This window comes from Protomyctophum bolini (genome assembly GCF_963924005.1).
Source record: "Protomyctophum bolini genome assembly, chromosome: 11".
NCBI lineage: Eukaryota > Metazoa > Chordata > Actinopteri > Myctophiformes > Myctophidae > Protomyctophum > Protomyctophum bolini.
The window spans coordinates 1,874,801-1,902,349 of NC_137872.1; the positions used below are offsets into that span (position 1 = coordinate 1,874,801).

At 40.3% G+C, this 27,549-nt stretch overlaps 1 protein-coding gene across 1 annotated transcript; it reads left to right on the plus strand.

Annotated features, from left to right (window-relative positions):
• Positions 1–3,618: 3,618 nt before the first annotated feature.
• LOC308324401 (extracellular serine/threonine protein kinase FAM20C-like) lies at positions 3,619–27,025 on the plus strand (the record flags this gene model as incomplete). The annotated part of the gene is made up of 11 exons (XM_080776445.1): positions 3,619–3,756; positions 5,586–5,788; positions 13,652–13,863; positions 18,445–18,523; positions 19,923–20,015; positions 22,228–22,343; positions 22,976–23,156; positions 24,650–24,759; positions 26,149–26,230; positions 26,521–26,580; positions 26,776–27,025. The coding sequence occupies 11 exons, from the start codon at positions 3,619–3,621 to the stop codon at positions 27,023–27,025; spliced, it is 1,524 nt and encodes a 507-aa protein (XP_080632571.1).
• Positions 27,026–27,549: the final 524 nt, after the last annotated feature.

Sequence of the window (27,549 nt, forward strand, 5' to 3'; positions counted from 1 at the left end):
GGGGTCCATATAAGGACGGCTGTTCCACAGGCGCGCTGCTGCCCAGCAGAAGGAAGGCCTGGTCGGTCCCCCATGGTGTACATGGTTGGTATTTGGAACCTCCAGTAGGAATATATTTTCAGATCTGAGGGTGTGGGTGGTTTTCTGGAGGGTAGGGTAGGGTAGGGTAGGGAGGGGTGCCCCAGACAAACAAGTCAAAGGCACCGCTCACTTCACACAAGTGTAATTTTATTTTGCCGTTTTATGAATTTGTCAGATTTTTGAGGGGCCCTTCCTATACACAGGGTTAATGTTTGTCTTTAGTTTAGTTTAGTTTGTTTAGTAAACGCATCGACAATGAATGGAACATTTACGTCATGTGTCGTTTACGTCATATTGTCTCTTTACTGTTAATGGCGTTTAATGTTTTTGTTTGCACCGTTTGTTTTACATCACCCAATCAACATGACTGAGTTAGACTTTAATATATTAGCGCCCCTCACTTCACACGGGTGTGATTTGTATTATTTATATTTCCTTCTTTATCGTAGGCACGCTTTTATCATGTCGGCGTCGTCGGGTTGTTATTGTTGGTTGTCATGGCTGCCAGTTCCCACCTGATGTCGTGTGTGAGCTCCGACTGCTCCAGACCGTTCTGAATAACTGCCAGCTTGCATAATGTCTTGAGGCTCGGACTGAAGTCTAAGACGTACAGGTCACCAGGTGATCCTAGTCCTCCAAAGAGGAACATACGATCTCCCACCATGCATGCAGCATCATATCTCATACATCGTTCCCGGACCTTTCCCTTGGGCTCAACCTTCTTCCAGGAGAAGGTCTCTGGACTGAGTTTCCACACATCATTGTTGTTCCGGCCACCAAATATGTACAGCTCTCCATTGTAGGTAAATGCTGAATGATAGAGTCCTTCTCGATGAGGCTGTGGAGATGGTGTGCTCAGCCAGAGGTTGGTCTCTGTGTCAAACACTCTGAGGGGGTTGTACTGGTCCACATAGTCCCCAAATACAAACATCTTTGTCCAGATGATGGTGGCAGAGTAACGTCTGTAGAAGTATCTAGCAGTAGGTGGAGTTCCTCTGGTGTTAATTAAAGTCCAGACCATTGTGCTGGTGTCCAACTTGTACATGTCAGTAGTCCATCCAGTCAGCTTGGTCTGTCCTCCATGTATAAACATGACCTTCTCCATCACACAGGCTGAGTGGTCGTACCTCTCCTCTGGAACAGTGCCAGAAACCCTGGGTTTGAACCATATGTAGGCGTCAACATCAAATGCATAAAGCACATTGCAGTAAGGCCACCACCCTCCCCAGATGTAGACTATATCTTCAACCAACACAGCTGTGTGGCCAGAGCGCCTGGATGGAACCTCTAGGTGGCGTCCTCCTCCTCTTCCTGGGGTCAGCTTCCTCCAGCATAAAGACACTGTGTTGAAGACGTGAACATCAATGGGATCACTGTCTCCTCCAAAGCAGTACAGTTTGTCCTGCAGCACCACAGCTGCATGGCCACATCTCTCTGCTCCTCCTTTCAGACGGACGGTCCAGCCGATCATTCTAACATCAGGTTGTTCTTGCTTCTCTGTCCCACAATGCACTTCTGTCTCTCCGTCTCTGTCCCAGAATGCAGTTCTGTCGACCACACGGTATCTCTTATATCTCTACAGTGGTACAAACGTCATGTGACGCCTCTGGCCAATCCGTGAAGCCGGTGTGTTGCGTCATCCAGACATACAGTAGTCTATCTGTGTCCGTCACTCAGGGAAAAGGCTCCAGTTTTCAGTGTGACTCAAAAGATGGAGACCGAACCGGAGCGTTGATATATTATTGATTTCAGTATAATTACTAGTATTACAATGTTATTGTCTTCTCTTTTTTTATGTCCAAATGTATTTGTATTTAATTCAGGATTCCAATTAAAAAATGGCAAAAAAATAAATCAGGATTTAAATTTAAAAAAAAAATAGCTGATCTACAAGCTCAAAACGCGTCGCAGTGCTACGCGTTTTGAGCTTGTAGATCGGCAATTTTTTGCTACGACATTAATATGCAATGTGGTCCCACTGGAGTGAGTGTTTAAATATTGTGGCCCTCTCTCTATCGTCAAAGTTGCCCACCTCTGGTTTAGTCGGTTAATAATGCAACAGTTAGTTCTGTCATTATATTCATGACAGTCAGTGAGTCACTGATCAAACAGACTAAAAGATCAATCAATCAAAGTGTCATCACCAGCAGCCAGTGAACTGCACTGCAGATCGACACGGGTCACTGCGACCTGGCACTAGTGCACACTGATCTGTTTAAACCACCCCAAAGATAACATATCCTATGCATGCATGTGTGCAGAGAGGCGCTGGCACGCTCGCAAGCACACTCACACACGCATGCATGCAGTACTGGGAACAGACCAGGGAAAAGGGGAAAAAAAGGATTGAAATGTCAGTGAACTTTTTGATGATGTGTCTCATTAACCCATTTTGTGCGGGAACCCCTTTTGGTGTTATCATTTATAGCTATTGAAAAATAGCAGATCTACAAGCTCATAGCGCGCCACCGAGTGGCGCGCTACGAGCTTGTAGGTCTGCTATTTTTGAAAAATCATGAACATGTGGTGCAAAGCTTTGAATATATATATACTCTTTCAGAGCGAACGTTTTTAACTAAAATCTTTTGCTTCTGGGAGGAGGTGGTCCCTGACACAACACATTTTCAGATGGGGGGTCAGCGGCCAATTTCATATATTGTTGGGGGTCCTTGACATGAAATATTGAGAACCACCAAAAAAAGACATTTAAAAAAATATTTTTTTTCCATTTAGGTCAGGCCTCAATGGATTAACCACCACTACCCCTGACGGAGAACAGAGAGAGAGAGAGAGAGAGAGAGAGAGAGGGAGGAATCGTGACAGCTTTCCTCTGAGAGCTACAGAGATGTGAGTAAATTAACCCTCCTTCTGATCCAGACCGGGTCTTATGGGAACCTTTGAACCTACGTATAGGGCCAGGTTGAGTGGATCAATAATGGATTGATTCCTTTTAGTAGAGTTTTTCTTTCTCCCCATTCTGCCTGCAAATTAGACAAATTAATGATCGTCTGGCTGCAAGCTAATGAACATCCGATCCTTTCTCTATCAGTCCATTAATTCATTTGTATTTCATCATACGGTCCATGTTGTTGAAAAAGAATAGAATAAACCAATAGATTTTCTTTTCAGCTGAAAAAGATGACGCTTTCAGCTTTTTTTATTTTTTAACAATGACATGTTTTTTGCCTCTGGTGTTAAAGTCTATTTGCTCCCCAGCTTTCTCTCTCTCTCTCTCTCTCTCTCTCTCTCTCTCCCTCGTCCTTACTGTCTTTACTGTCCTCATCTGTATCAATTGAAAGTCTTATTTGTTTCTATAGAAAATGGGAGGATTGATCTGATACGTATATTTGTGAAATGTAAAATGGTGAATGGAGCATTTTTTTTCTTTATTGCTGTACTTTATGTGAGAACATCATATTGAACCTTTATTTAAACAAACCCTGTGTATTCACATACACAGGGTTTGTTTAAATAAAGGTTTTTTAAAAGCCAATTATGTCTTGTCTTGTCTTGTCTTGTCTTGTCTTGTCTTGCAGCATGTTGCGGAGACTCAGCTCTCGTTCCGTGTGCGTGGTTCTGGCGTGTGTCTCTCTGGCGCTGCACCTCCTGCTGGCTCTCTTCTGCCTCTCCGTCCTCCAGACGGCCTGCGTCCCTCCTCCTCCCTCGTCCTCCTCTTCCTCCTCATCCTCATCCTCTTCCTTCTCATCCTCATCCTCCTCGCCCTCGTCACCTGAGACGGATGTCCTACAGAGCCACCAGTCGGCAGTGGTGGAAAAAGTATGAGTCCAAATGGTTTTACTGAAGTCAAAGTATCAAGACTGCAATGTGGTTAGGGGCACGGTGGCACAGTTGGTAGTGCTGTCGCCTCACAGCTAGAAGGTCCTGGGTTCGATTCCCGCTCGGGGCGCTGTGGGTGCTGGCGGCGTGTTTCCTCCTCCGCGTCATCAGTGCCCATACATACCCGAAGGCGGGGTTGGCGAAAGGGCCTTTCTGTGTGGAGTTTGCATGTTCTCCCCGTGTCCCCTAGGGTAGGTACCCTCACATGTTCTCCACGTGTCCCCTAGGGTAGGTACCCTCACATGTTCTCCCCGTGTCCCCTAGGGTAGGTACCCTCACATGTTCTCCCCGTGTCCCCTAGGGTAGGTACCCTCACATGTTCTCCCCGTGTCCCCTAGGGTAGGTACCCTCACATGTTCTCCCCGTGTCCCCTAGGGTAGGTACCCTCACAAAAAACATGCAGTAATCCTGGTCACTAAACTGCCTCCCCCTGGCCAGCCGGGGCGCCTGATGGAGGGGAAAGGAACTGGTTGGAATAACGTGTTCCTTCCACGCGCTATACGTCCAACCAGGGAAACTCCCCCCTGTCAGGTGTAAAGGAGCAACTTGGACACTCAGGCTTGAAGGAAGCATGAGTTCAAGTCCGTTGCTCTCCCCTTGTCCCCCATATATGGGGACTAGGTTGGTCTCCCCTTGTCCCCCATATATGGGGACTAGGTTGCTCTCCCCTTGTCCCCCATATATGGGGACTAGGTTGGTCTCCCCTTGTCCCCCATATATGGGGACTAGGTTGCTCTCCCCTTGTCCCCCATATATGGGGACTAGGTTGGTGGAGGGTGTGTAGAGCCCAGGATCACATATAAGATGATTGACACAGGGGTGAAAAATGGGTTACAAAATCGTGGGATAAAAAATTATAAAAAAGAAAAGGTCCGGAAGTCAAAATGCACTTGATTAAAGGACAAAAGTATTTTGGCATCAAAATGTACTTGAAGTTCCAAAAGTATAGAAAGTATACTCATTATGCAGAATGTCCCGTTTCGAGGTTTCAAGTGTAATACAATATTTTTGAAAATAGCCGATCTACAAGCTCACAATGTGTCACGCATTGTGAGCTTGTAGATCTGCTATTTTCAAATGGCCAAAATATTCTGTCGAAGTGGTTAATGTACTGTATGTTATGTAATAATAATCAAAATCGACAAAGTAACTAAAGTTTTTTAAATAAATGTAGTGTAGAGTAAAAGTACAACTATTTGCCTCTGAGATGTAGTGGAGTAGAATTAAAGGTATTTTCAGTGATTTCACTCAAAAAACCTTAGGTTTCGTTTTTGGCTGTGGGACCTAAGCCTTTCATCCAATCAGGATAGAGAGCCAAAAACAAAACCTAAGGTTTTTTGACCCCCAGGGGTTAACTGGGGACAGGGAGGAACTCCTTGTATGGTCAGCACACTCTATAGTAGAGAGGATTATCACAACAAAACAAAAAAATAAGTGATATTTGAATTAAGTGAAATCACTGAATATACCTTTAAGTAAAAAGTACTGGAAATTGGAAATACTCAGGTAAAGTACAAATACCTCACAATTGTACTTAAGTTTACGGTACATAAGTAAATGTACTTTAAGTTTACGGTACATAAGTAAATGTACTTTAAGTTTACGGTACATAAGTAAATGTACTTTCCACCACCGCCAGTCGGCCTCACACGCTGTCATTTCCTCAGGTGACACAGAGGGTCAAAGGTCAAGGGTCCAAGCTGAGCGCGCTATTGGACCACCCGCTGTACAACGTGCCACGCCCCGCGCTGCAGGAAGACGATTGGCTGCTGAGGCTGAGGACGCCGGGGGATCCAGGAAGTAGCGCAGAATTGGGTGAAGACAAGGAAAGCGAGGCGCTTCCTGGCGATGACAGTGACAGTGATTGGTGGTGAGTGAGACACATGTGACACAGAACTATTTATTTTTTTGTATTTATTTATTCAGCTCAGTATAAAAAACAACAAAGTGAACATATAAATATGAGAAGGGTAGGGTGCTAGGCTGAGGCAAAAAAGCCCAAGGGGCGGGGCTTATACGAGGCCTCTACCTACCTATATAGATTATAATGAAACATTGTACATGAGATATAGAATATCCAGAAAACATGATTGCAGTATATAAAACATGAACAAAACAACAAAACAAAAACACAACAAGAACATGTTTAGAATTTTTGGTTATCTACATGGTTTTAGAGAAAATAATAGATGATACAAAGAAATGTAATTAAGTGATCTGGTCAATTAAGTGGGTCCTAAACTTAAGTTTGAATTTGTTAAATGAAGTAGAATTTGATGAGATTGCTGTATAGGTATTCCATAACTGATTCACCATTCATATATATATATATATATATATATATATATATATATTTATACTTATTTAACCAAGTCACACGGTGAGAGCTGTTGTGACAGAATGCCACATACATGTGTGAATAAATGTATTTCCATGTCCTGGTGTCTGTATTGAAAGTAAATGAAACATGATATAGCAAGGGAATATATAATATTGGTTAAACTATTTATCCCCGAGATGTAGTGTACGGAAAAGATGTTTTGTTTTGTGTAGTTAAACCATTTTCTGCTGACAAGGTTTGATTATCAGAATCAGAATCAGAATATCTTTGTCATTGTACAACGAAATTGATTTGCAATCCAGCTCAGTGCATTTAAAACAAAAGACATAATACTCTATATAAAATACAAACATTTAAGGCATATTGCACATTAAGTCCTTTTAGTCCATAAAGTGTCAAGTGTCAGAGTTCAAGTGTCAGTGTTTAGAGCTATGACTGCTCTGGGGTAGAAAGGGGACGCTGTGGGGAAAAACTAAGCGTGTTAGCAATAGTTCCAGGAAGTGAGGTACCAGGAACATCTATAAAAGTACAGGAAGTGAGGTGTGTCAAAGAGACTCATTGTTTTAATTTAACCATAATCTTTGTCGTATTAAATGTGCTTTATAAATACAAGTTGAGTTGAGACTCTTTGTCGTGTTAAATGTACTACAATATAAATACAAGTTCAGTTGAGTTGAGACTCTTTGTCGTGTTAAATGTGCTACAATATAAATACAAGTTGAGTTGAGTTGAGACTCTTTGTCGTGTTAAATGTGCTATAATATAAATACAAGTTCAGTTGAGTTGAGACTCTTTGTCGTGTTAAATGTGCTATAATATAAATACAAGTTGAGTTGAGTTGAGACTCTTTGTCGTGTTAAATGTGCTATAATATAAATACAAGTTGAGTTGAGTTGAGACTCTTTGTCGTGTTAAATGTGCTACAATATAAATACAAGTTGAGTTGAGTTGAGACTCTTTGTCGTGTTAAATGTGCTATAATATAAATACAAGTTGAGTTGAGTTGAGACTCTTTGTCGTGTTAAATGTGCTATAATATAAATACAAGTTCAGTTGAGTTGAGACTCTTTGTCGTGTTAAATGTGCTATAATATAAATACAAGTTGAGTTGAGTTGAGACTCTTTGTCGTGTTAAATGTGCTACAATATAAATACAAGTTGAGTTGAGTTGAGACTCTTTGTCGTGTTAAATGTGCTATAATATAAATACAAGTTGAGTTGAGTTGAGACTCTTTGTCGTGTTAAATGTGCTACAATATAAATACAAGTTGAGTTGAGTTGAGACTCTTTGTCGTGTTAAATGTGCTACAATATAAATACAAGTTGAGTTGAGTTGAGACTCTTTGTCGTGTTAAATGTGCTATAATATAAATACAAGTTGAGTTGAGTTGAGACTCTTTGTCGTGTTAAATGTGCTACAATATAAATACAAGTTCAGTTGAGTTGAGACTCTTTGTCGTGTTAAATGTGCTACAATATAAATACAAGTTGAGTTGAGTTGAGACTCTTTGTCGTGTTAAATGTGCTACAATATAAATACAAGTTGAGTTGAGTTGAGACTCTTTGTCGTGTTAAATGTGCTATAATATAAATACAAGTTGAGTTGAGTTGAGACTCTTTGTCGTGTTAAATGTGCTACAATATAAATACAAGTTGAGTTGAGTTGAGACTCTTTGTCGTGTTAAATGTGCTACAATATAAATACAAGTTGAGTTGAGTTGAGACTCTTTGTCGTGTTAAATGTACTACAATATAAATACAAGTTGAGTTGAGTTGAGACTCTTTGTCGTGTTAAATGTGCTACAATATAAATACAAGTTGAGTTGAGTTGAGACTCTTTGTCGTGTTAAATGTGCTACAATATAAATACAAGTTGAGTTGAGTTGAGACTCTTTGTCGTGTTAAATGTGCTATAATATAAATACAAGTTGAGTTGAGTTGAGACTCTTTGTCGTGTTAAATGTGCTATAATATAAATACAAGTTGAGTTGAGTTGAGACTCTTTGTCGTGTTAAATGTGCTACAATATAAATACAAGTTCAGTTGAGTTGAGACTCTTTGTCGTGTTAAATGTGCTACAATATAAATACAAGTTGAGTTGAGTTGAGACTCTTTGTCGTGTTAAATGTGCTACAATATAAATACAAGTTGAGTTGAGTTGAGACTCTTTGTCGTGTTAAATGTGCTATAATATAAATACAAGTTGAGTTGAGTTGAGACTCTTTGTCGTGTTAAATGTGCTACAATATAAATACAAGTTGAGTTGAGTTGAGACTCTTTGTCGTGTTAAATGTGCTACAATATAAATACAAGTTGAGTTGAGTTGAGACTCTTTGTCGTGTTAAATGTACTACAATATAAATACAAGTTGAGTTGAGTTGAGACTCTTTGTCGTGTTAAATGTGCTACAATATAAATACAAGTTGAGTTGAGTTGAGACTCTTTGTCGTGTTAAATGTGCTACAATATAAATACAAGTTGAGTTGAGTTGAGACTCTTTGTCGTGTTAAATGTGCTATAATATAAATACAAGTTGAGTTGAGTTGAGACTCTTTGTCGTGTTAAATGTGCTATAATATAAATACAAGTTCAGTTGAGTTGAGACTCTTTGTCGTGTTAAATGTGCTATAATATAAATACAAGTTGAGTTGAGTTGAGACTCTTTGTCGTGTTAAATGTGCTACAATATAAATACAAGTTGAGTTGAGTTGAGACTCTTTGTCGTGTTAAATGTGCTACAATATAAATACAAGTTGAGTTGAGTTGAGACTCTTTGTCGTGTTAAATGTGCTACAATATAAATACAAGTTGAGTTGAGTTGAGACTCTTTGTCGTGTTAAATGTGCTACAATATAAATACAAGTTGAGTTGAGTTGAGACTCTTTGTCGTGTTAAATGTGCTATAATATAAATACAAGTTGAGTTGAGTTGAGACTCTTTGTCGTGTTAAATGTGCTATAATATAAATACAAGTTCAGTTGAGTTGAGACTCTTTGTCGTGTTAAATGTGCTATAATATAAATACAAGTTGAGTTGAGTTGAGACTCTTTGTCGTGTTAAATGTGCTACAATATAAATACAAGTTGAGTTGAGTTGAGACTCTTTGTCGTGTTAAATGTGCTACAATATAAATACAAGTTGAGTTGAGTTGAGACTCTTTGTCGTGTTAAATGTGCTACAATATAAATACAAGTTCAGTTGAGTTGAGACTCTTTGTCGTGTTAAATGTGCTACAATATAAATACAAGTTGAGTTGAGTTGAGACTCTTTGTCGTGTTAAATGTGCTACAATATAAATACAAGTTGAGTTGAGTTGAGACTCTTTGTCGTGTTAAATGTGCTATAATATAAATACAAGTTGAGTTGAGTTGAGACTCTTTGTCGTGTTAAATGTGCTACAATATAAATACAAGTTGAGTTGAGTTGAGACTCTTTGTCGTGTTAAATGTGCTACAATATAAATACAAGATGAGTTGAGTTGAGACTCTTTGTCGTGTTAAATGTGCTATAATATAAATACAAGTTGAGTTGAGTTGAGACTCTTTGTCGTGTTAAATGTGCTACAATATAAATACAAGTTGAGTTGAGTTGAGACTCTTTGTCGTGTTAAATGTGCTATAATATAAATACAAGTTCAGTTGAGTTGAGACTCTTTGTCGTGTTAAATGTGCTATAATATAAATACAAGTTCAGTTGAGTTGAGACTCTTTGTCGTGTTAAATGTGCTACAATATAAATACAAGTTGAGTTGAGTTGAGACTCTTTGTCGTGTTAAATGTGCTACAATATAAATACAAGTTGAGTTGAGTTGAGACTCTTTGTCGTGTTAAATGTGCTACAATATAAATACAAGTTGAGTTGAGTTGAGACTCTTTGTCGTGTTAAATGTGCTATAATATAAATACAAGTTGAGTTGAGTTGAGACTCTTTGTCGTGTTAAATGTGCTATAATATAAATACAAGTTCAGTTGAGTTGAGACTCTTTGTCGTGTTAAATGTGCTATAATATAAATACAAGTTGAGTTGAGTTGAGACTCTTTGTCGTGTTAAATGTGCTACAATATAAATACAAGTTGAGTTGAGTTGAGACTCTTTGTCGTGTTAAATGTGCTATAATATAAATACAAGTTGAGTTGAGTTGAGACTCTTTGTCGTGTTAAATGTGCTATAATATAAATACAAGTTGAGTTGAGTTGAGACTCTTTGTCGTGTTAAATGTGCTATAATATAAATACAAGTTGAGTTGAGTTGAGACTCTTTGTCGTGTTAAATGTGCTATAATATAAATACAAGTTGAGTTGAGTTGAGACTCTTTGTCGTGTTAAATGTGCTATAATATAAATACAAGTTGAGTTGAGTTGAGACTCTTTGTCGTGTTAAATGTGCTATAATATAAATACAAGTTGAGTTGAGTTGAGACTCTTTGTCGTGTTAAATGTGCTACAATATAAATACAAGTTGAGTTGAGTTGAGACTCTTTGTCGTGTTAAATGTGCTATAATATAAATACAAGTTGAGTTGAGTTGAGACTCTTTGTCGTGTTAAATGTGCTACAATATAAATACAAGTTGAGTTGAGTTGAGACTCTTTGTCGTGTTAAATGTGCTACAATATAAATACAAGTTGAGTTGAGTTGAGACTCTTTGTCGTGTTAAATGTGCTATAATATAAATACAAGTTGAGTTGAGTTGAGACTCTTTGTCGTGTTAAATGTGCTACAATATAAATACAAGTTGAGTTGAGTTGAGACTCTTTGTCGTGTTAAATGTGCTACAATATAAATACAAGTTGAGTTGAGTTGAGACTCTTTGTCGTGTTAAATGTGCTACAATATAAATACAAGTTCAGTTGAGTTGAGACTCTTTGTCGTGTTAAATGTGCTACAATATAAATACAAGTTGAGTTGAGTTGAGACTCTTTGTCGTGTTAAATGTGCTACAATATAAATACAAGTTGAGTTGAGTTGAGACTCTTTGTCGTGTTAAATGTGCTATAATATAAATACAAGTTGAGTTGAGACTCTTTGTCGTGTTAAATGTGCTACAATATAAATACAAGTTCAGTTGAGTTGAGACTCTTTGTCGTGTTAAATGTGCTACAATATAAATACAAGTTGAGTTTAGTTGAGACTCTTTGTCGTGTTAAATGTGCTATAATATAAATACAAGTTGAGTTGAGTTGAGACTCTTTGTCGTGTTAAATGTGCTATAATATAAATACAAGTTGAGTTGAGTTGAGACTCTTTGTCGTGTTAAATGTGCTATAATATAAATACAAGATGAGTTGAGTTGAGACTCTTTGTCGTGTTAAATGTGCTATAATATAAATACAAGTTGAGTTTAGTTGAGACTCTTTGTCGTGTTAAATGTGCTATAATATAAATACAAGTTGAGTTGAGTTGAGACTCTTTGTCGTGTTAAATGTGCTATAATATAAATACAAGTTGAGTTGAGTTGAGACTCTTTGTCGTGTTAAATGTGCTACAATATAAATACAAGTTGAGTTGAGTTGAGACTCTTTGTCGTGTTAAATGTGCTACAATATAAATACAAGTTGAGTTGAGTTGAGACTCTTTGTCGTGTTAAATGTGCTATAATATAAATACAAGTTGAGTTGAGTTGAGACTCTTTGTCGTGTTAAATGTGCTACAATATAAATACAAGTTGAGTTGAGTTGAGACTCTTTGTCGTGTTAAATGTGCTACAATATAAATACAAGTTGAGTTGAGTTGAGACTCTTTGTCGTGTTAAATGTGCTATAATATAAATACAAGTTCAGTTGAGTTGAGACTCTTTGTCGTGTTAAATGTGCTACAATATAAATACAAGTTGAGTTTAGTTGAGACTCTTTGTCGTGTTAAATGTGCTATAATATAAATACAAGTTGAGTTGAGTTGAGACTCTTTGTCGTGTTAAATGTGCTATAATATAAATACAAGTTGAGTTGAGTTGAGACTCTTTGTCGTGTTAAATGTGCTACAATATAAATACAAGTTGAGTTGAGTTGAGACTCTTTGTCGTGTTAAATGTGCTACAATATAAATACAAGTTGAGTTGAGTTGAGACTCTTTGTCGTGTTAAATGTGCTACAATATAAATACAAGTTGAGTTGAGTTGAGACTCTTTGTCGTGTTAAATGTGCTATAATATAAATACAAGTTGAGTTGAGTTGAGACTCTTTGTCGTGTTAAATGTGCTATAATATAAATACAAGTTCAGTTGAGTTGAGACTCTTTGTCGTGTTAAATGTGCTATAATATAAATACAAGTTGAGTTGAGTTGAGACTCTTTGTCGTGTTAAATGTGCTACAATATAAATACAAGTTGAGTTGAGTTGAGGCTCTTTTACGGCCAATACTAAACCCTAATCAGACATTGATAAACCACAGAGTAGTTCAGGGGGCTGGAAAACTTTGAGATCTGGAAGAAGAAAAGTTTGGTCAAGAAACATTTCTGAGGGTTTAACTCTGAATCTGCTGTGGGCTCCTGACTTGAAGGTTGGGTGAGGAATACTTTTTTCCATTTTTGATTAATGCATTGCCTTTTCATTTGAGGATTTGTGGATTAGGCTAGTACAATCTACAATTTTGTGGTTCGATTACTTTTGGATTACCTTTGGGATTAGGCTATCTTTTTGATAGATTGCGGGACTTAAAGATTGAACATTTTTATTTGTACTTTGAAATCTTGATTGTTTTAATTTAGTGCTTAAATGCAGGAGCCTCTTCCTTCTTCCAGTGTGTCAAATTAGTTTTTTCGCTGTAATCAGACCATATGAGAAGAGTTGTTTCTGTGCTCTCGTCAACATAGGCATGGAGTCTAGTGACAAACCCAGAATCATTAGTACAGGATCGGGGTCAATATGAATACTCAAAATATCAGAGAGCGTCTCAAATATCTTAATCCAATATCTTTGTATCCGAGGGCAAAGGGCGAAGCTGTGAAGAAGATTTGCATCTATTGTATTACATTTGTCACAATGCGAAGAAATATCTGGGAATATGTTATGTCATTTTAATTTGGAATAATGGAGTCTATGTATGACTCGAAACTGGATAAGGCAATGTCTGGAATTGATAGAGCACGCATTAATTTCTTCAAGGCTGTCTTCCCAGAGCTCGTCTGAAATTGAAGTCCCCAGGTCATTTTCCCATGCCAGCTTAATAGCCGATGTATAGTAGGTAGGTTTGCCACTTGAAATGATTCATAAAGATGTGACACCCTCACGTCTGGTACTGTATTATTAAGAAGGAACCTATCTAGGGATGAAGGTGATTTTATAGTCTTTTTGCACCAGTTGGTACTATATGTGTCTCAATTGGAATTCCACCCCAGCGCCAATTCATAGGCTCATTCTGCCCTCCTTTCCTCCCATGCATGTCTTCTCCTATAGGCGGAGTGGGAGTGACGAGGAGGAGGAGGAGGAGGAGGAGAAGAAGAGGAAGGCCGGCTATGACAAAGATGAATGGACAGACGATTCCAAGTCACACCCTCTATGGCTGCGTTTCCACCTGGGCATCACTCGCTGGGGACTGTACGACCGGAAGGACCCCGTTCTGGCCCAGCTGACGCAGTATCTGGCAACGCAGCGCATTCTCAAAGCTGGTGAGTGGGAGGGGAGGGGAGGAGGGAGGGGAGAGGAGGGGAGGGGAGGGGAGGGGAGAGGAGAGGAGAGGAGAGGAGAGGAGAGGAGAGGAGAGGAGAGGAGAGGAGAGGAGGGGAGGGGAGGGGAGGGGAGGGGAGGGGAGGGGTACTTGGTGGGATGGCACTAGAATTGCATTTCATGTAGTCATAGCACTTTATAGTACACATGTATATTGTATAATATAGTATAGTATGTATAGTTGACATAGATACTCCACTGTTACGTTCTTAGTTCATACATGATTCATGAGAACTACTTTTTATATATGTGATGGGAGGGCCAAGTAAAACCAACGCAAATAATATTTACGAGAACAACACAGAAATTTGCTGCCAAAAACAACACTGCCATGCAGTGGCCTATAAATGCAGATAAAACGACACTAGTATGTAATATATGGGTCCTTGAAATGAAAAGGGTTGAGAGAATATATACAGTACAGGGCTTAGGACATCTCTTAAGCCCTAAGGCTTATGATGTCGTCCTGAGGAGCGTGGTACGGTATGCAATATGCATGCGCGGGAAAGTAAAGACCATGTAGTGAAGGTTATTTAATCCGCTCCATTCAACGCCAAACCCAAAAGAGAATTCAGGCAGTGTGTGATTTGATGGCAGGAGAAGGCATATCGATGTGTGTGTACATGCTTGCGTGCATGCGTGCGTGCGTGCGTACATGCGTGCGTGCGTGCGTGCGCGCTTGGCGAAGGATTATATCTACGAAGATCAGGCATGCAAGCAGGAGATTTAATTGTGATTTACGTCGATGTTCGATTATCTTGTCTTCCTGCTTTGGTACGAATTCTACGAAACACAAGACTGGTTCTTTGTAGTTCCAAATTAATTTGCATGCCTTCTGCTTCCAGCCATAATAAAATAACTATTTTTAGCTTCCAGCTTTTGTCTTCTAAGATAAAAATGTGTGTGTGTGTGTGTGTGTGTGTGTGTGTGTGTGTGTGTGTGTGTGTGTGTGTGTGTAGCATATAAGTGTGTCTGGATTTGTGTGTTCACATAATACTGTACACACATGTGCAGTGGTGGACTTATGTATCCAGTACATCATTTAAAACAACACTACAGTTATCTACAGGCTCACAATATACATTTTCCCTTCCGATAGAATTATAGTAGAGTAAAAAGTACTATTTGTCTTTGAAACAAAAGTGTACAAAAGTGTGAGTGTTTAGAACCCTGAGGGCTCATCATCCTGAGTGATGTGTTGTGCACTGTGCAGTGCTCCATAAAAAGAGAATGTCAATTTGTATTATTTTTTTCCTAACACTGTTTCTGTCGTCTCTGACAGTCAATAGAGAGATCACAGGAAAGCATGCACAGTACAAATAGCTTCATACTGTACTGTACAAGCATGCGTGTACAGTACGCACACACTCACGCACACACACACACACACACACACACACACACACACACACACACACACACACACACACACACACACGTGCGCGCACACGTCGCTGTGTCCTTACATGCCTCCTCCTTTTGTGCTTGGCGTAGCTTATTGTTCAAACTCCTCTCTGCCTCACGGCAGATCGGATCTTAGACACATCAAGCTTTGTTCCAAAACCTCCTGGGTTAGTCGTTCGTTTCATCCCCAATAATACAAGCCATCAGTAGAGTCTGTGGGTGTGTGTGTGTGTGTGCATATGTGTAGGTGTGTGTGTGTGCGTGTGTGTGTGTGTGTGTGAGAGAGAGAGAGAGAGAGAGAGACAGACAGAGAGAGAGAGAGGAAGCAAGAGGAAGAGCCTTCACTGCTGCCTCCAGCTCTTTACTGCTCTAAATGTAAACCGTGTTACAGAACTTGTCACACAGTCACACAGAATACTGCCGCAGTGCCGCTGGCCGTTTCTCCCAGACTGGTTTGTACGGAAGGGGAGCAGAGTTTTAATGAGAGCGCCTAGGCTGTGATTTGGACTGTAATTACGTTTTTTTAACCCACAGAGAACCTGCAGTTTAGAACCACAGTGTTGACACTTTTAGGGTATTACTGGTAGTGGGTATTGAGGTCTGCTTCAATTTAGTCTTTAAAGGCCTGACGTTGAAATAAACAAAATATATTTTTAATTTCTTTTTTTCTGATCAGTGGTTCTCAATATTTCATGTCAAGGACCCCAAAGATTATATGTAATATGCTACCGAGCCCCATCTGAAAATATGTAGTTCCAGGGACACCCCAGAAGCAAGGATTTGAGTTAAAAACGTTCACTCTGAAATAATATATATTCAAAGATTTGCACCACATTTTCACCATTTTTCTAAAATAGCAGACCTACGAGTGGCGCGCTATGAACTTGTAGATCTGCTATTTTGACCATAGGGCTACAGTATCAAGTTGGCCATACCGCCCGTGATCAATTTTAAAACAAAATGTGAGACGCCAGAGGGGTTTTATCACAAAATAACATGCCATATTTAACATCAAGGCATTTAATAGCAACTTATAAGTAAGACGCTAACCCTATCCCGTCCCACACAAGTGACACTTCTGTCCCTCAACTGAACAGTTTGGTGGTGGCGTTTCCTTTGTTTTGTGTACCTATACATACAGTACATGGGTGTTATGTATTTCTACAGAGTGAGCATATCATTGTGTTGTGTAGAGTTTCTGGGGATTCATTCTAGCCTGTGTTGGCACAGAATACCAAGCTAGATGGACATGCAAGGAGGCAGGTCTGCTGCTGCCTATGGAGATTTTCACTCCAAAATTAGATCTTTATCTACTTACTGCTTGAAAAGAAAAGCAGCACCTGTTCTTATACAGAATGATTGATTGCATAACGTTAAGAAACAGACTGCAGTAGAGGGGATTTTCTCTCTCTCTCGGAGTGGTATAAAGTTTACTTAGCTATAAAGCATTTGTTTGACAGATTTGGTAGCAGTTTCTCATAATAAACCTCTACATACAGTATATTGTAGGGCTATTTAAATGAACCTCCGTAATGTTAGATATAGTTATAAAACTGCTGTAGGGATAGTAGAACTCTGCATATATAGGCCAACTTCAACAACAATACATGTAGAGCTTTTGTACCTGCTTTGTGTGAAACGGTAAAGAGGGATCTCATTAGAGTGAACTCAGTTGGCGTTGACTGACGGATGGCATTAAACAATGGTTCTCAAATATTTGTCAAGGACACGTAAATGTAAATGTATACGTATTAGGCCACCCCCTTTTGAACAAATGTTGTGCCAGGGACCGACTAACTGACGCATATCTTTTGTTTTCGGATTCGATTTATTACATATTTCACTGTCTATACTGTAGGTGGGCAGATACCAGTGGAGAGATTGAAACCTGCGATCAGAATTGACATTCTTATACACTTCTCTCATTGGACTAACCTTTAGCTGGACTAACCCTTTTCAACACAGAAATTAAATGTCATAAGATTTTAGTCGACTGAATCTACAGGTGATTTAGTCGACTAAAATGTGTTCTGGCGGGCATTGATGCCGTCGTGAATGATGACTGATTTTTACACTCGCTGCGACGCGTTGTGAGCTTGTAGATCGGCTATTCTCAGCATGCAACTAATTGTAGAATGACTTATACTGGATCTCTTGTCCACTAGTCCCTTCCTAACATTTTAGTCTAGTTTTTATTTGTTGACGAAATTGTCAATATATTTAGTCTTAGTTTTAGTCATCATAGCTTAGTTTTCATGTACGGTAGTTTCCATTTCGTTTTCGTCAGTGGAAAAAGGTAGCCGACGAACATTTTTCGTTTTGGTTTTAGTCGACGAAAACAACACTGGTGCTTCAGTGGTTCTCAAACATTTTCATGTCAACGACCCTCTAGTATATATACATGTACACACGGTCAAAGACAAATAGTACTTTTTACTATAATTCTATAGGAAGGGAAAACTTATATTGCTAAGCTGTGACCTTAATGTATATTGATTGATTGATTGCAATATTTATTAACAGTTTTCAGAATTACAGTCTACATTTCAAGCACAAACTCAATACAAAGACTGTTAACTGTGAGTGGACGACCCAATTAAGCATTACCACTTGTTTACAACAGGGTCCACCATGTTCAATTCATTAAAACATTTAGAGACATACAAATAGACACTTCTATATATAGACAAAGAACAGAACAGGAATTCATCATAAAGGAGGTAAAAAGGGAAAATAAACATATACAGTGAGGGGGAAAAGGGGGGGTGCGGTGGGGGGGATTCAGATTTTACGGGGGCCACTTGTAGTATTGTTTTAAATGATGTATTATGATGTAGTCCACCACTGCACATTTGTACAGTATTATGTGAACACACAACTCCAGACACACTTATAGGCCGCACACACACACACACACACACACACACACACACACACACACACACACACACGCTTGCTCGGGCGTATGTATGTACGGTATGTATGTATGTGCGTGTTCTGTGACTGCTTCATCTTGATGTATAGCCTATAATGAACTAAATGAAGTACCAATAATGAGTGCATTATAAGCGTGGCGACTATATCTACTGTATCTTCATAGAGTACGTGTTGTCTTTCAGAACAGAAGACGGGAGGCACGCAGCTCAAGCTGCTCATGACCTTTCCAGACTACGGACAGGCCCTTCTGAAACCTATGAGGTGAGACATCACACTGCTATTCAACTGCTGAACAGCAAATAGCACTTTATTCTTGACCTTTTACACATACTGCCCACTAATGCACTTTAGCTGACTTTGTTACTACTGTATGTGATGAGTTCTCTGTCTCTAGTGCCCTGTTCTTAGTCCTGTATTGATTGTTGTTGTTGTGTGTATTTTTACTATGATCTGGCTGCAAACCAATTACCCGCAAGGGACAATAAAGCTAACCTTGAACCTTAACCCATTCTGACCTGAGATCAGATTCATACGAGGTTTCCACTGGACACACACTGGTCTAATTAACCCATTCTGACCTGAGATCAGATTCATACGAGGTTTCCACTGGACACACACTGGTCTAATTAACCCATTCTGACCTGAGATCAGATTCTAAAAATGTCAGTCGTTCTTCGATTTTTCAAAAAATAGCAGACCTACAAGCTCGTAGCGCGCCACTCGGTGGCGCGCTATGAGCTTGTAGATCTGCTATTTTTCAATAGCTAAAGCATAACATGATGCTAACACCAAAACGGGTTCCCGTTCAGAATGGATTGAACCCCTTGACTGACTGATGATAACACTCGTACATAATGTCCGATAACAAATACTTTTGCCAGCTGAACAATAGCAGATCTACAAGCTCATAGCGCGGCACTTACGAGCTTGTAGATCTGCTAGTTTAGAAAAGTCTTGAAAATGATGTGGTGCAAATCTTTCAATATATATATATATTCTTTCAGAGCGAACGTTTTAACTCAAATCTTTGCTCCTAGCTGGAACAACATGTGAATTACATGTGATATTTGGGGTCCTTGACATGAAATAGTTTGAGAACCACTGATATTTAGTTTTTTTTTTTTCAGAAAAAACTGCAGACATTTTGTAGAATCTGGTCTCGGTCGTAAATGGTTTAAGAAAAGCTGACCAATTAGCTGGGTGACTGCCTGGTCAGGTGACTGCCTGGTCAGGTGACTGCCTGGTGGGAGTGATGGTCAGAGAATTGATTAGGTTCTCACAGTGGGGTTGAGATCGGGACCCTCAGGGTTCCTTAAGAGGGTTCCAAATGGACCGGTACAGGTCTGTAACTCGGAGGAACCAAATGGACCCCTAAACGTAAACGGATCCATTTGGAGTGAAGGGGACCCCCCCCCCCCCACCCCTTAACAGCAAGTCGATCAATCAATTTGTCCCGCCAGTCACCTAATCATTAGGTGGCCGGTGGGGACAAATTGATTGATTGACTTTGCCGGCTGGCTCAATACTGTTCATCACACGTGTGTGTGTGTGTGCGTGCGTGCGTGCGTGCGTGCGTGCGTGCGTGCGTGCGTGCGTCCGTGCGTGCGTGTGTGCTTGCGTGCGTGTGTGCAATGTGCATGCATGTGTGTGCGTTTGGCAGGCAGTCCAGAGATGCAGAGACAAACCTCAACTTGTTCTACTTCTCAGACTTTGAGAGACACAATGCAGAGATCGCTGCGTTTCACCTGGACAGGTACAGTATACCGTTACACGTACAGTATAGGGGAGATGGGAATTACAGTATAGGAACTTACACCCTTTGCTATGATGCCAAGTCATGATTTCAACTGATACCAGATTATAATAATAATAATAAAACTTTATTTGTATAGCACCTTTCATGACATGAAATGCAGCTCAAAGTGCTTTACAGAAAAATGGAGAATAAAAGAAAAGCAAGGCAACAACATTAAGAACAAGCAGTAATGCAATACAGTGAGGACATGAATAACAAAAATAAATAAAAGATCAATTAAAAGCAATGTTGTAGAAGTGGGTCTTGAGCTGAGCTTTAAAAAAGTGATTTTAGTGTATATATTTCGATGTGATAAGCAGCATAATATCAAAGTGTAAATTCAGCTCTTGCCACAGACGGTATAGTATACAGTAAGAAAAGTAAACTTGTCTTAAAGTTGAGCCTTATCCACGACCCGTCTAATATATTGTATAAGGGATTAAGGGAAAGGATAAACCTTATGCTTGGCTGAACGCCCTTGTTTGCTTTAGAGGCAGAACGTTTTGGGAGAGAGAGAAATATAGTCCGTGTTGCAGGAGATAAGGGCTCTGTCTCTTTGATTAACCAACGTTCATACATCAACCCCAACGGCTGTGGACTATAAGAGACCACATTACTGCTGACTCCGTGCCATGCTTTATAATGTCTGGGAGCATTGTCAGGAGGCTGGGCACCACCAGTGTTGTTTTTGGCAGCAAATTTCTATTTTAGTTTTAGTCATAGTCTCTTGAATAGTTTTCACTTAGTTTTAGTAACATTTTAGTCACCTGGAATGTTCTAGTGTTTAGTCTAGTTTTAGTCGACTAAATGTCATACGATTTTAGTTTTTTGACAGGCCTTGATGTCGTTGTAATGACATATTTTACACATTTTATTCCCATCGAATATTGGCTATCAAAAGTGTTTGTGGCCCCACACATCTGACAGCTGCTTTTAATGATCAATCAATTGATTGATTGATTGATTGAAATATTTATTAACAGTTTGCAGAATTATTACAGTAAAATTGATTGTGTTCTGGTTTGGGTCAATGATAAACTCATGCAGTATAGGCTATACTTTAAATTTCTATTTTAAAGTATAGACACACACACACACACACACACACACACACACACACACACACACACACACACACACACACACACACACACACACACACACACACAGATGCATGCACGCGCGCACACATGTCAGGAAAGAGAGAGACAGAACATACATAAAAGCAAGGCTTTAACTTTTCTTCTGAAAAAAGGGGCCTTTAAGATAAAGGCAAAAATACAGCAAATAGATTTCATAATCATGTATCTGTTGTACACTATACTCAAGATTTGAGTCGGAGATAAGAAGAGAGAGACATACAGTACATAAAACATATGGATAGTAGCTTTATAAGCAAGGCTTTCGTTTTTATCTTTTTAGAATAAAATGGATTTTGTACTGTAACAAAGTTTGGACATGAAAGATTCTAATATATAATGGATGCACTTCATCTCTCTCTGTTTCAGAGTGTTAGGTTTCAACAGGGAAGTGGTGTGCACATATAGACACTAGGGGGTGCTAGAGCACCCTGTGCCCTTTTGGCAATGTGCTCTTAAAAAAAAAGAAAAAAACGTTACTTATTTTTCTTAATTTGTAGTGTGTGTGTGGACCATGGTGACATTGATCAATTGATAAAAAACCGCTTCTACTTATTTAGGTCCCCACAATCTAAAGCTATATGTTTCTATGTCAGTCGCTCTTCGATAAATAAATAAAATAGCAGACCTACAAGCTCGTAGCGCGCCACTCGGTGGCGCGCTATGAGCTTGTAGATCTGCTATTTTTCAATAGCTAAAGCACCAAAATGGGTTCCCAACCCAAAATGTGCTGCACAAGGTGCCCTTTTTTTCCACTTGAGCACCTGCCCCTCTAAATGTCTGTGCACGCCACTGCAACAGGGTGACTCCAGTAGTCTCTCTCTCTCTCTCTCTCTCTCTCTCTCTCTGTTTCAGAGTGTTAGGTTTCAACAGGGTGCCTCCAGTAGTCTCTCTCTCTCTCTCTCTCTGTTTCAGAGTGTTAGGGTTCAACAGGGTGCCTCCAGTAGTCTCTCTCTCTCTCTCTCTCTCTCTCTCTCTCTCTCTGTTTCAGAGTGTTAGTTTTCAGTAGTCTCTCTCTCTCTCTGTTTCAGAGTGTTGGGTTTCAACAGGGTGCCTCCGGTCGTCGGCCGTCTCATCAACGTCACCACAGAGGTCAAGGAGGTCACCACAGACCACCGCCTATCCAGAACCTTCTTCACCTCCCCTGGTACCGTACACACGTGTGTGTTCGTGCTTGTGCCTAATTGATATAGGCCTAGTCGTATAGCTGAGATTACTACGGGTCGATCCGTAGCATTCAACTGACAGTTTAATCACGTCAGGGTGTACTAGGCGGGCCTAAACATAGTGGGCTGTATTTTGCGTGTCTTAAGTACCAGGTCTTATTCCCTAACTTGAGTAAACTAAAGACATGGAGGCGTGGTCAATGCCATTTGGCTATTCTGAGTGGCCAAAGAGCATTGACCACGCCTCCAGGTCTTTAGTTTACTCAAGTTATAGGTAATAAGACCTGGTACTTAAGACACGCAAAAAACAGCCCAGTGAATATAAAGCCAAGGTTGGTGCAAGCAGTACAGTACGATGCTTCATGGTAATTTTATAAAAGAAACCTGTAATGGTCCATGTTTGGTGAATGTTTTGTTTGTTAGTGTAATGTGCAGGTAGGCCTACCGCCTACTGTGAGTGTTTTCCCCCTGTCTTCATGCCCATATATAGTATAGACTACTTTACTTTACTCTCTCAACACATTTCTGTCACTCTAGTCTAAAGTCTAAACTGTAGCAGGTAGTGGTACAGCATTAGCAGGACTTCAAACCCATGGTCTCTGTCTCCCTCTAGTGGGGAACGTGTGTTTCTACGGCCAGTGTGAGTACTACTGTTCCACAGAGCACCCTCTCTGCGGTCGGCCCCACGCGGTGGAGGTCTCCCTGGCGGCCATGTTGCCCGACCTGGACCTGGCCCCACGGAGGTCCTGGAGGTCACCCTGGAGGCGCTCGTACAGCCGCACCAAGCTGGCACCGTGAGTTACATTAATTATCATTCTGTCCCATTGATTGAATGATGATGCATGCGGGCTGCCATATCTGCCTGTCTTGTCAGTCCACCTGGCTGAATTCTGGTGGGCACCATTACAATAGCACACTGACACTGTATAATAATGATCACTATTATTATAATTATCAGTAGTATTATATTTATTTGGTATTCCTACTTCTTTTCCTTTCGGCTTTTCCCTTCAGGGGTCGCCACAGCACAGCGAATCATCTGCCTCCATCTCACCCTGTCCTCTGCCCCCGCACTTCTCTCACACAAACTATAACTTCATGATGACCTCTACATCCATACCGTACATCTTCTTTTTGGTCTTCCTCTCCTCATGCCTGCCAGGTCCAACCTCAACATATCCTTCTACAGATACACTCACTATCCCTCCTCTGTAGTCAGGCCCGGCACCACGGGGGGGCATAGGGGTTGTTTGCCCCCCCCTAGATCAACCTCTTTGCCCCCTTAGATCAAATAGTTACAGACAAAACAATGGTACATTTCCAGGCATTCAATTCAATTCTATTGCTTGAAAGGAAGGAAGCCAACGAAATGGTGCGCCTCTGCCCTCTATAGATATGCAAATGTGGCACATTGTCTTCTTGTCCAATACCTGCCCCCCGATTGCCCCCTCTGTCATTTCATCCTGGCGCCGGGCCTGTCTGTAGTACGTGTCTAAACCATCTCAGTCTGGCCTCTCTGGCTTTATCTCCAAAACATCTGACATGTGCTGCTTTGTGTTGTTTTTGGCAGCAAATTTTTATTTTAGTTTAGTCATAGCCTTTGGACTGAAACTTCATTTAGTTTTAGTCACATTTTAGTCACCTGGAAATGTTTTAGTTTTAGTCGAAAATTTTTTATTTTGGCCGGCCTTGATGCCGTCGTAATGAGTGTTTTTACACTTACTGAAAATAGCCGATCTACAAGCTCACAACGCGTCGTTGTGAGCTTGTAGATCTGCTATTTTCAGCATGCAACCAAGTGTAAAATGACTTATACTGGATCTCTTGTCTACTATAGTCCCTTCTTAAAATTATATAGTCTAGTTTTTATTTGTCTACGAAATTGTCAGTATATTAATTTAGTCTTAGTCATCGTAGCTTGGTTTTCATTTAGTTTCCATTCGTTTTTGTCAGTGGAAATAGGTAGTCGACGAACATCTTAGTTTTAGTCGACGAAAACAACACTATAGCTGTCCCCTCTGTTGTACTCCTTTAACCATCCTTGTTACTGTTACTCCCAGAGAGAACCTCAACGTTTCAATCAACCAATCAATTGTGGCGTCTCTGTAGGTCCCTGTCAGCCAAGAACACAACAAGCTTTGTGTTCAGAGAGAGAGAGGGGGAGAGAGAGAGAGACCAAGTTAAACTTTAGGCACATGGGATGTGCAATAAAACACAGTTCGTTGTATGGCACCTTTTGATTATGTCAAAGAATTGTCTTTTCTTTGTCACTGTGTGTTGTTCCCAGGTGGGAGAAGGACTCTGCGTACTGTGATAAGGTGAAACAGACCGCTCCATACAACCATGGCTCCCGATTGGTGGACCTGATTGACATGGCTATACTGGACTACCTTATGGGTTAGTATAAACACCTTGAAATCCACATTCCTACAGAGCATGATTCAGGATGCCATTCATTGTAATGCAACCTAATATAATGTAAACTACCTTTTCATTACCATTCAAAATGACCATAATATGGTCACAGATAAAGTCATTTTCAGGAGAGATTATTACATTCTTGGCTGTTGCTGAAGTTGGAAAGAAACATTAATATATTTATTTGTCAACGTTCAGGCCTTACGTTATAGGCTACTATTGAGGAATTTTATAATGGAATACTATACTATACTATAATGTAATTTTAGGCAGACGCATACCGGTATGCATTATATTATCATAGACATTTCAGAAAGTATTTATTTAAAGACCTTTTACGCCGCAGACAAAGCCAACTCTTGTCGTGACAAATCATGACAACAAACACAATGTTTTGGGCCAAACAAACAATTAGAAAGTAGTAATTATTTGTTTGGTCCAAAATATTGTGTGTGTTGTCATGATTTGTCACGACAAGACAAGAGTTGGCTTCGTACGACGCTTAAAAGGTCTTTAAATAAATACTTTCTGAAATGTCTATGAGGAAAATGCATTGACGCGACGCTCTATGGAGCCTTTGCATACCGGTATGCGTCTGCCTAAAATTCCATCCATTATCCCAGCTCAGTAGAATCATTGTATTTATTTTATTTGACAGGGACAAAGCTCATTAATCATTAATGTCAGTTTTTACATCAATGTAAATGGGCCAGAGTTAGCCGAAGCTACATTTCATCTGTAGTCCCTGTTGGGCAGGCTCTTAAAAAGTCAATGATAAAAGAAAGACAAAGTGTAGCGTGCCTGCACTCAGCACCATGCGTTGATGCCATGTGTGCACATGTGCAAGCACCCAACACCACGTCCATAACCTGGCCTCACCAGGCTTTCCACCGCCTCGGAGGAAAGCCTGGTCTCTGTTTCAAAAGTCTGTATGATCCCGCCTGGGGCCGGATGATGTGGTTACGTCATGTTGTAGTATTGTTTTGTAGTCGCCAGACAGGATGAACAGGCGGCGACAACTTCCTTTTCCCTCTCAATAAAAGCTCTCGCTTACGAGAGCTTTTATTGCTTTTATTCAAACAGGAAGCAACAAACAGCTTCCTGTTTGTTGTAGGCAAACCATTGCCTACAACATGACGTAAGCATATCATCCGGATCATATACCGAAATGAAATGGTGCCCAGGCTACTACGTCCATACAAAAAGACAGTCTATGAGTACAACAGATAAAAGAAAGACAAAGTGTAGGGCGCCTGCACACAACACCATGCGTTGATGCCATGTGTGCATATGTGCAGGCACCCAACACCACGTCCATATACACAATACAATAATGTCAATCATCACTAATATTATTTCCATTCGAAGGCAATATGGACAGACATCACTATGAGACGTTTGAGAAGTTTGGTAACGAAACCTTCCTGCTGCATCTCGACAATGGACGGGCGTGAGTAGTGAATTCATACTAATATTAATAAACACTCCATACAGTACATACTGTACAAATTCACATTTTGTTATGTTAATGCACCTCCAGATGGGCTAAATTCAGCTGTCTGAGTCATATATATATATTTATATTTAACGTAACATCTGTATCTTGTGATAATGTATACGTATGTCTGTTGTTGTTTGTTATGTATGTTCTACTGTTTGTAATGTCTTTGAGAGCTTTTATTATCTGCTGTAAAACCTCCATGCTGGTGGCGTATTTTATTTTGTGTGCATGCTTCCTAGGTTTGGGCGTCATTCTCGCGACGAGCCCTCTATTCTGGCTCCCTTGAAACAGTGTTGCAGGTAAAAGAATTATCTGAAATTTCATATTGATGGTAAGACTAAAACAAGAGACACATACAGTATGTTTTTATACCTTTTAAACATGGTCATGAATACTTTCTGCTTCCAGTCACTAGTTTAAAGTCTCATTTCTCATGTCATATTATTCTTTTTGCTTTCATCAGGTGATTATTTGTAAATGTTTTTAATATATAGGATCCGACGGTCCACTCTGCTGCGCCTACGCCTCTTGTCCCTCCCGGGCTTCCGTCTGAGTGACGTCATGCGGGAGTCCCTGTCCCAGGACCCCTTGGAGCGCGTGGCCCCGCCCCTCCTCTCTGACCCACAGCTCGCCGCCTTGGACCGCCGCCTGGCCGCCGTCCTGCGGGCGGTAGGCACCTGTCAGGCTCGCCATGACCACGTCCTCTACGACGACATGGAAGGATACTATGAACCGCCTGCATGACGATAGAGCACCGAAGTCCTGACGTAACTCGCTCATCCCTTCGATTCCCCTGTTTCGCGGAAGTAATTTCTCTATGGAGAATAACATGGGGTGATCTTAATATCGTCTACTATAAGCGTTGTGGTCCAAAAATAAACAAGCTGTCTCGGCGTTATTGTCAGGGAGGTGTCTCTGTATATCGTTTGCAACAGTCAGTCACTCATATATGATACAGTCTGCTTCTAGCGAAAATCTAACTAATTCAGCAGCAGTAACATTAGCGTTTTCTCTCAGTCAGTTGATTCTTCATATCCATATGAGTGAAGCGGCCGGGGTGACATGTTTATTTTTCAAACACAGTTCTTATATGAAGCAATCTAAAAATCCTCCTATGGCGATTTCAATGCAACTAAAATAATACATGAACCTGGGGACTGACGCCCTCTACTGTAAGTGACGTCAGACTTCGGTGCTCTATAAAACATATACACCTTTTCTAAACTCTTCACTAATTGTTTAATGTTGAGGATTGCAGTTCAATGCCA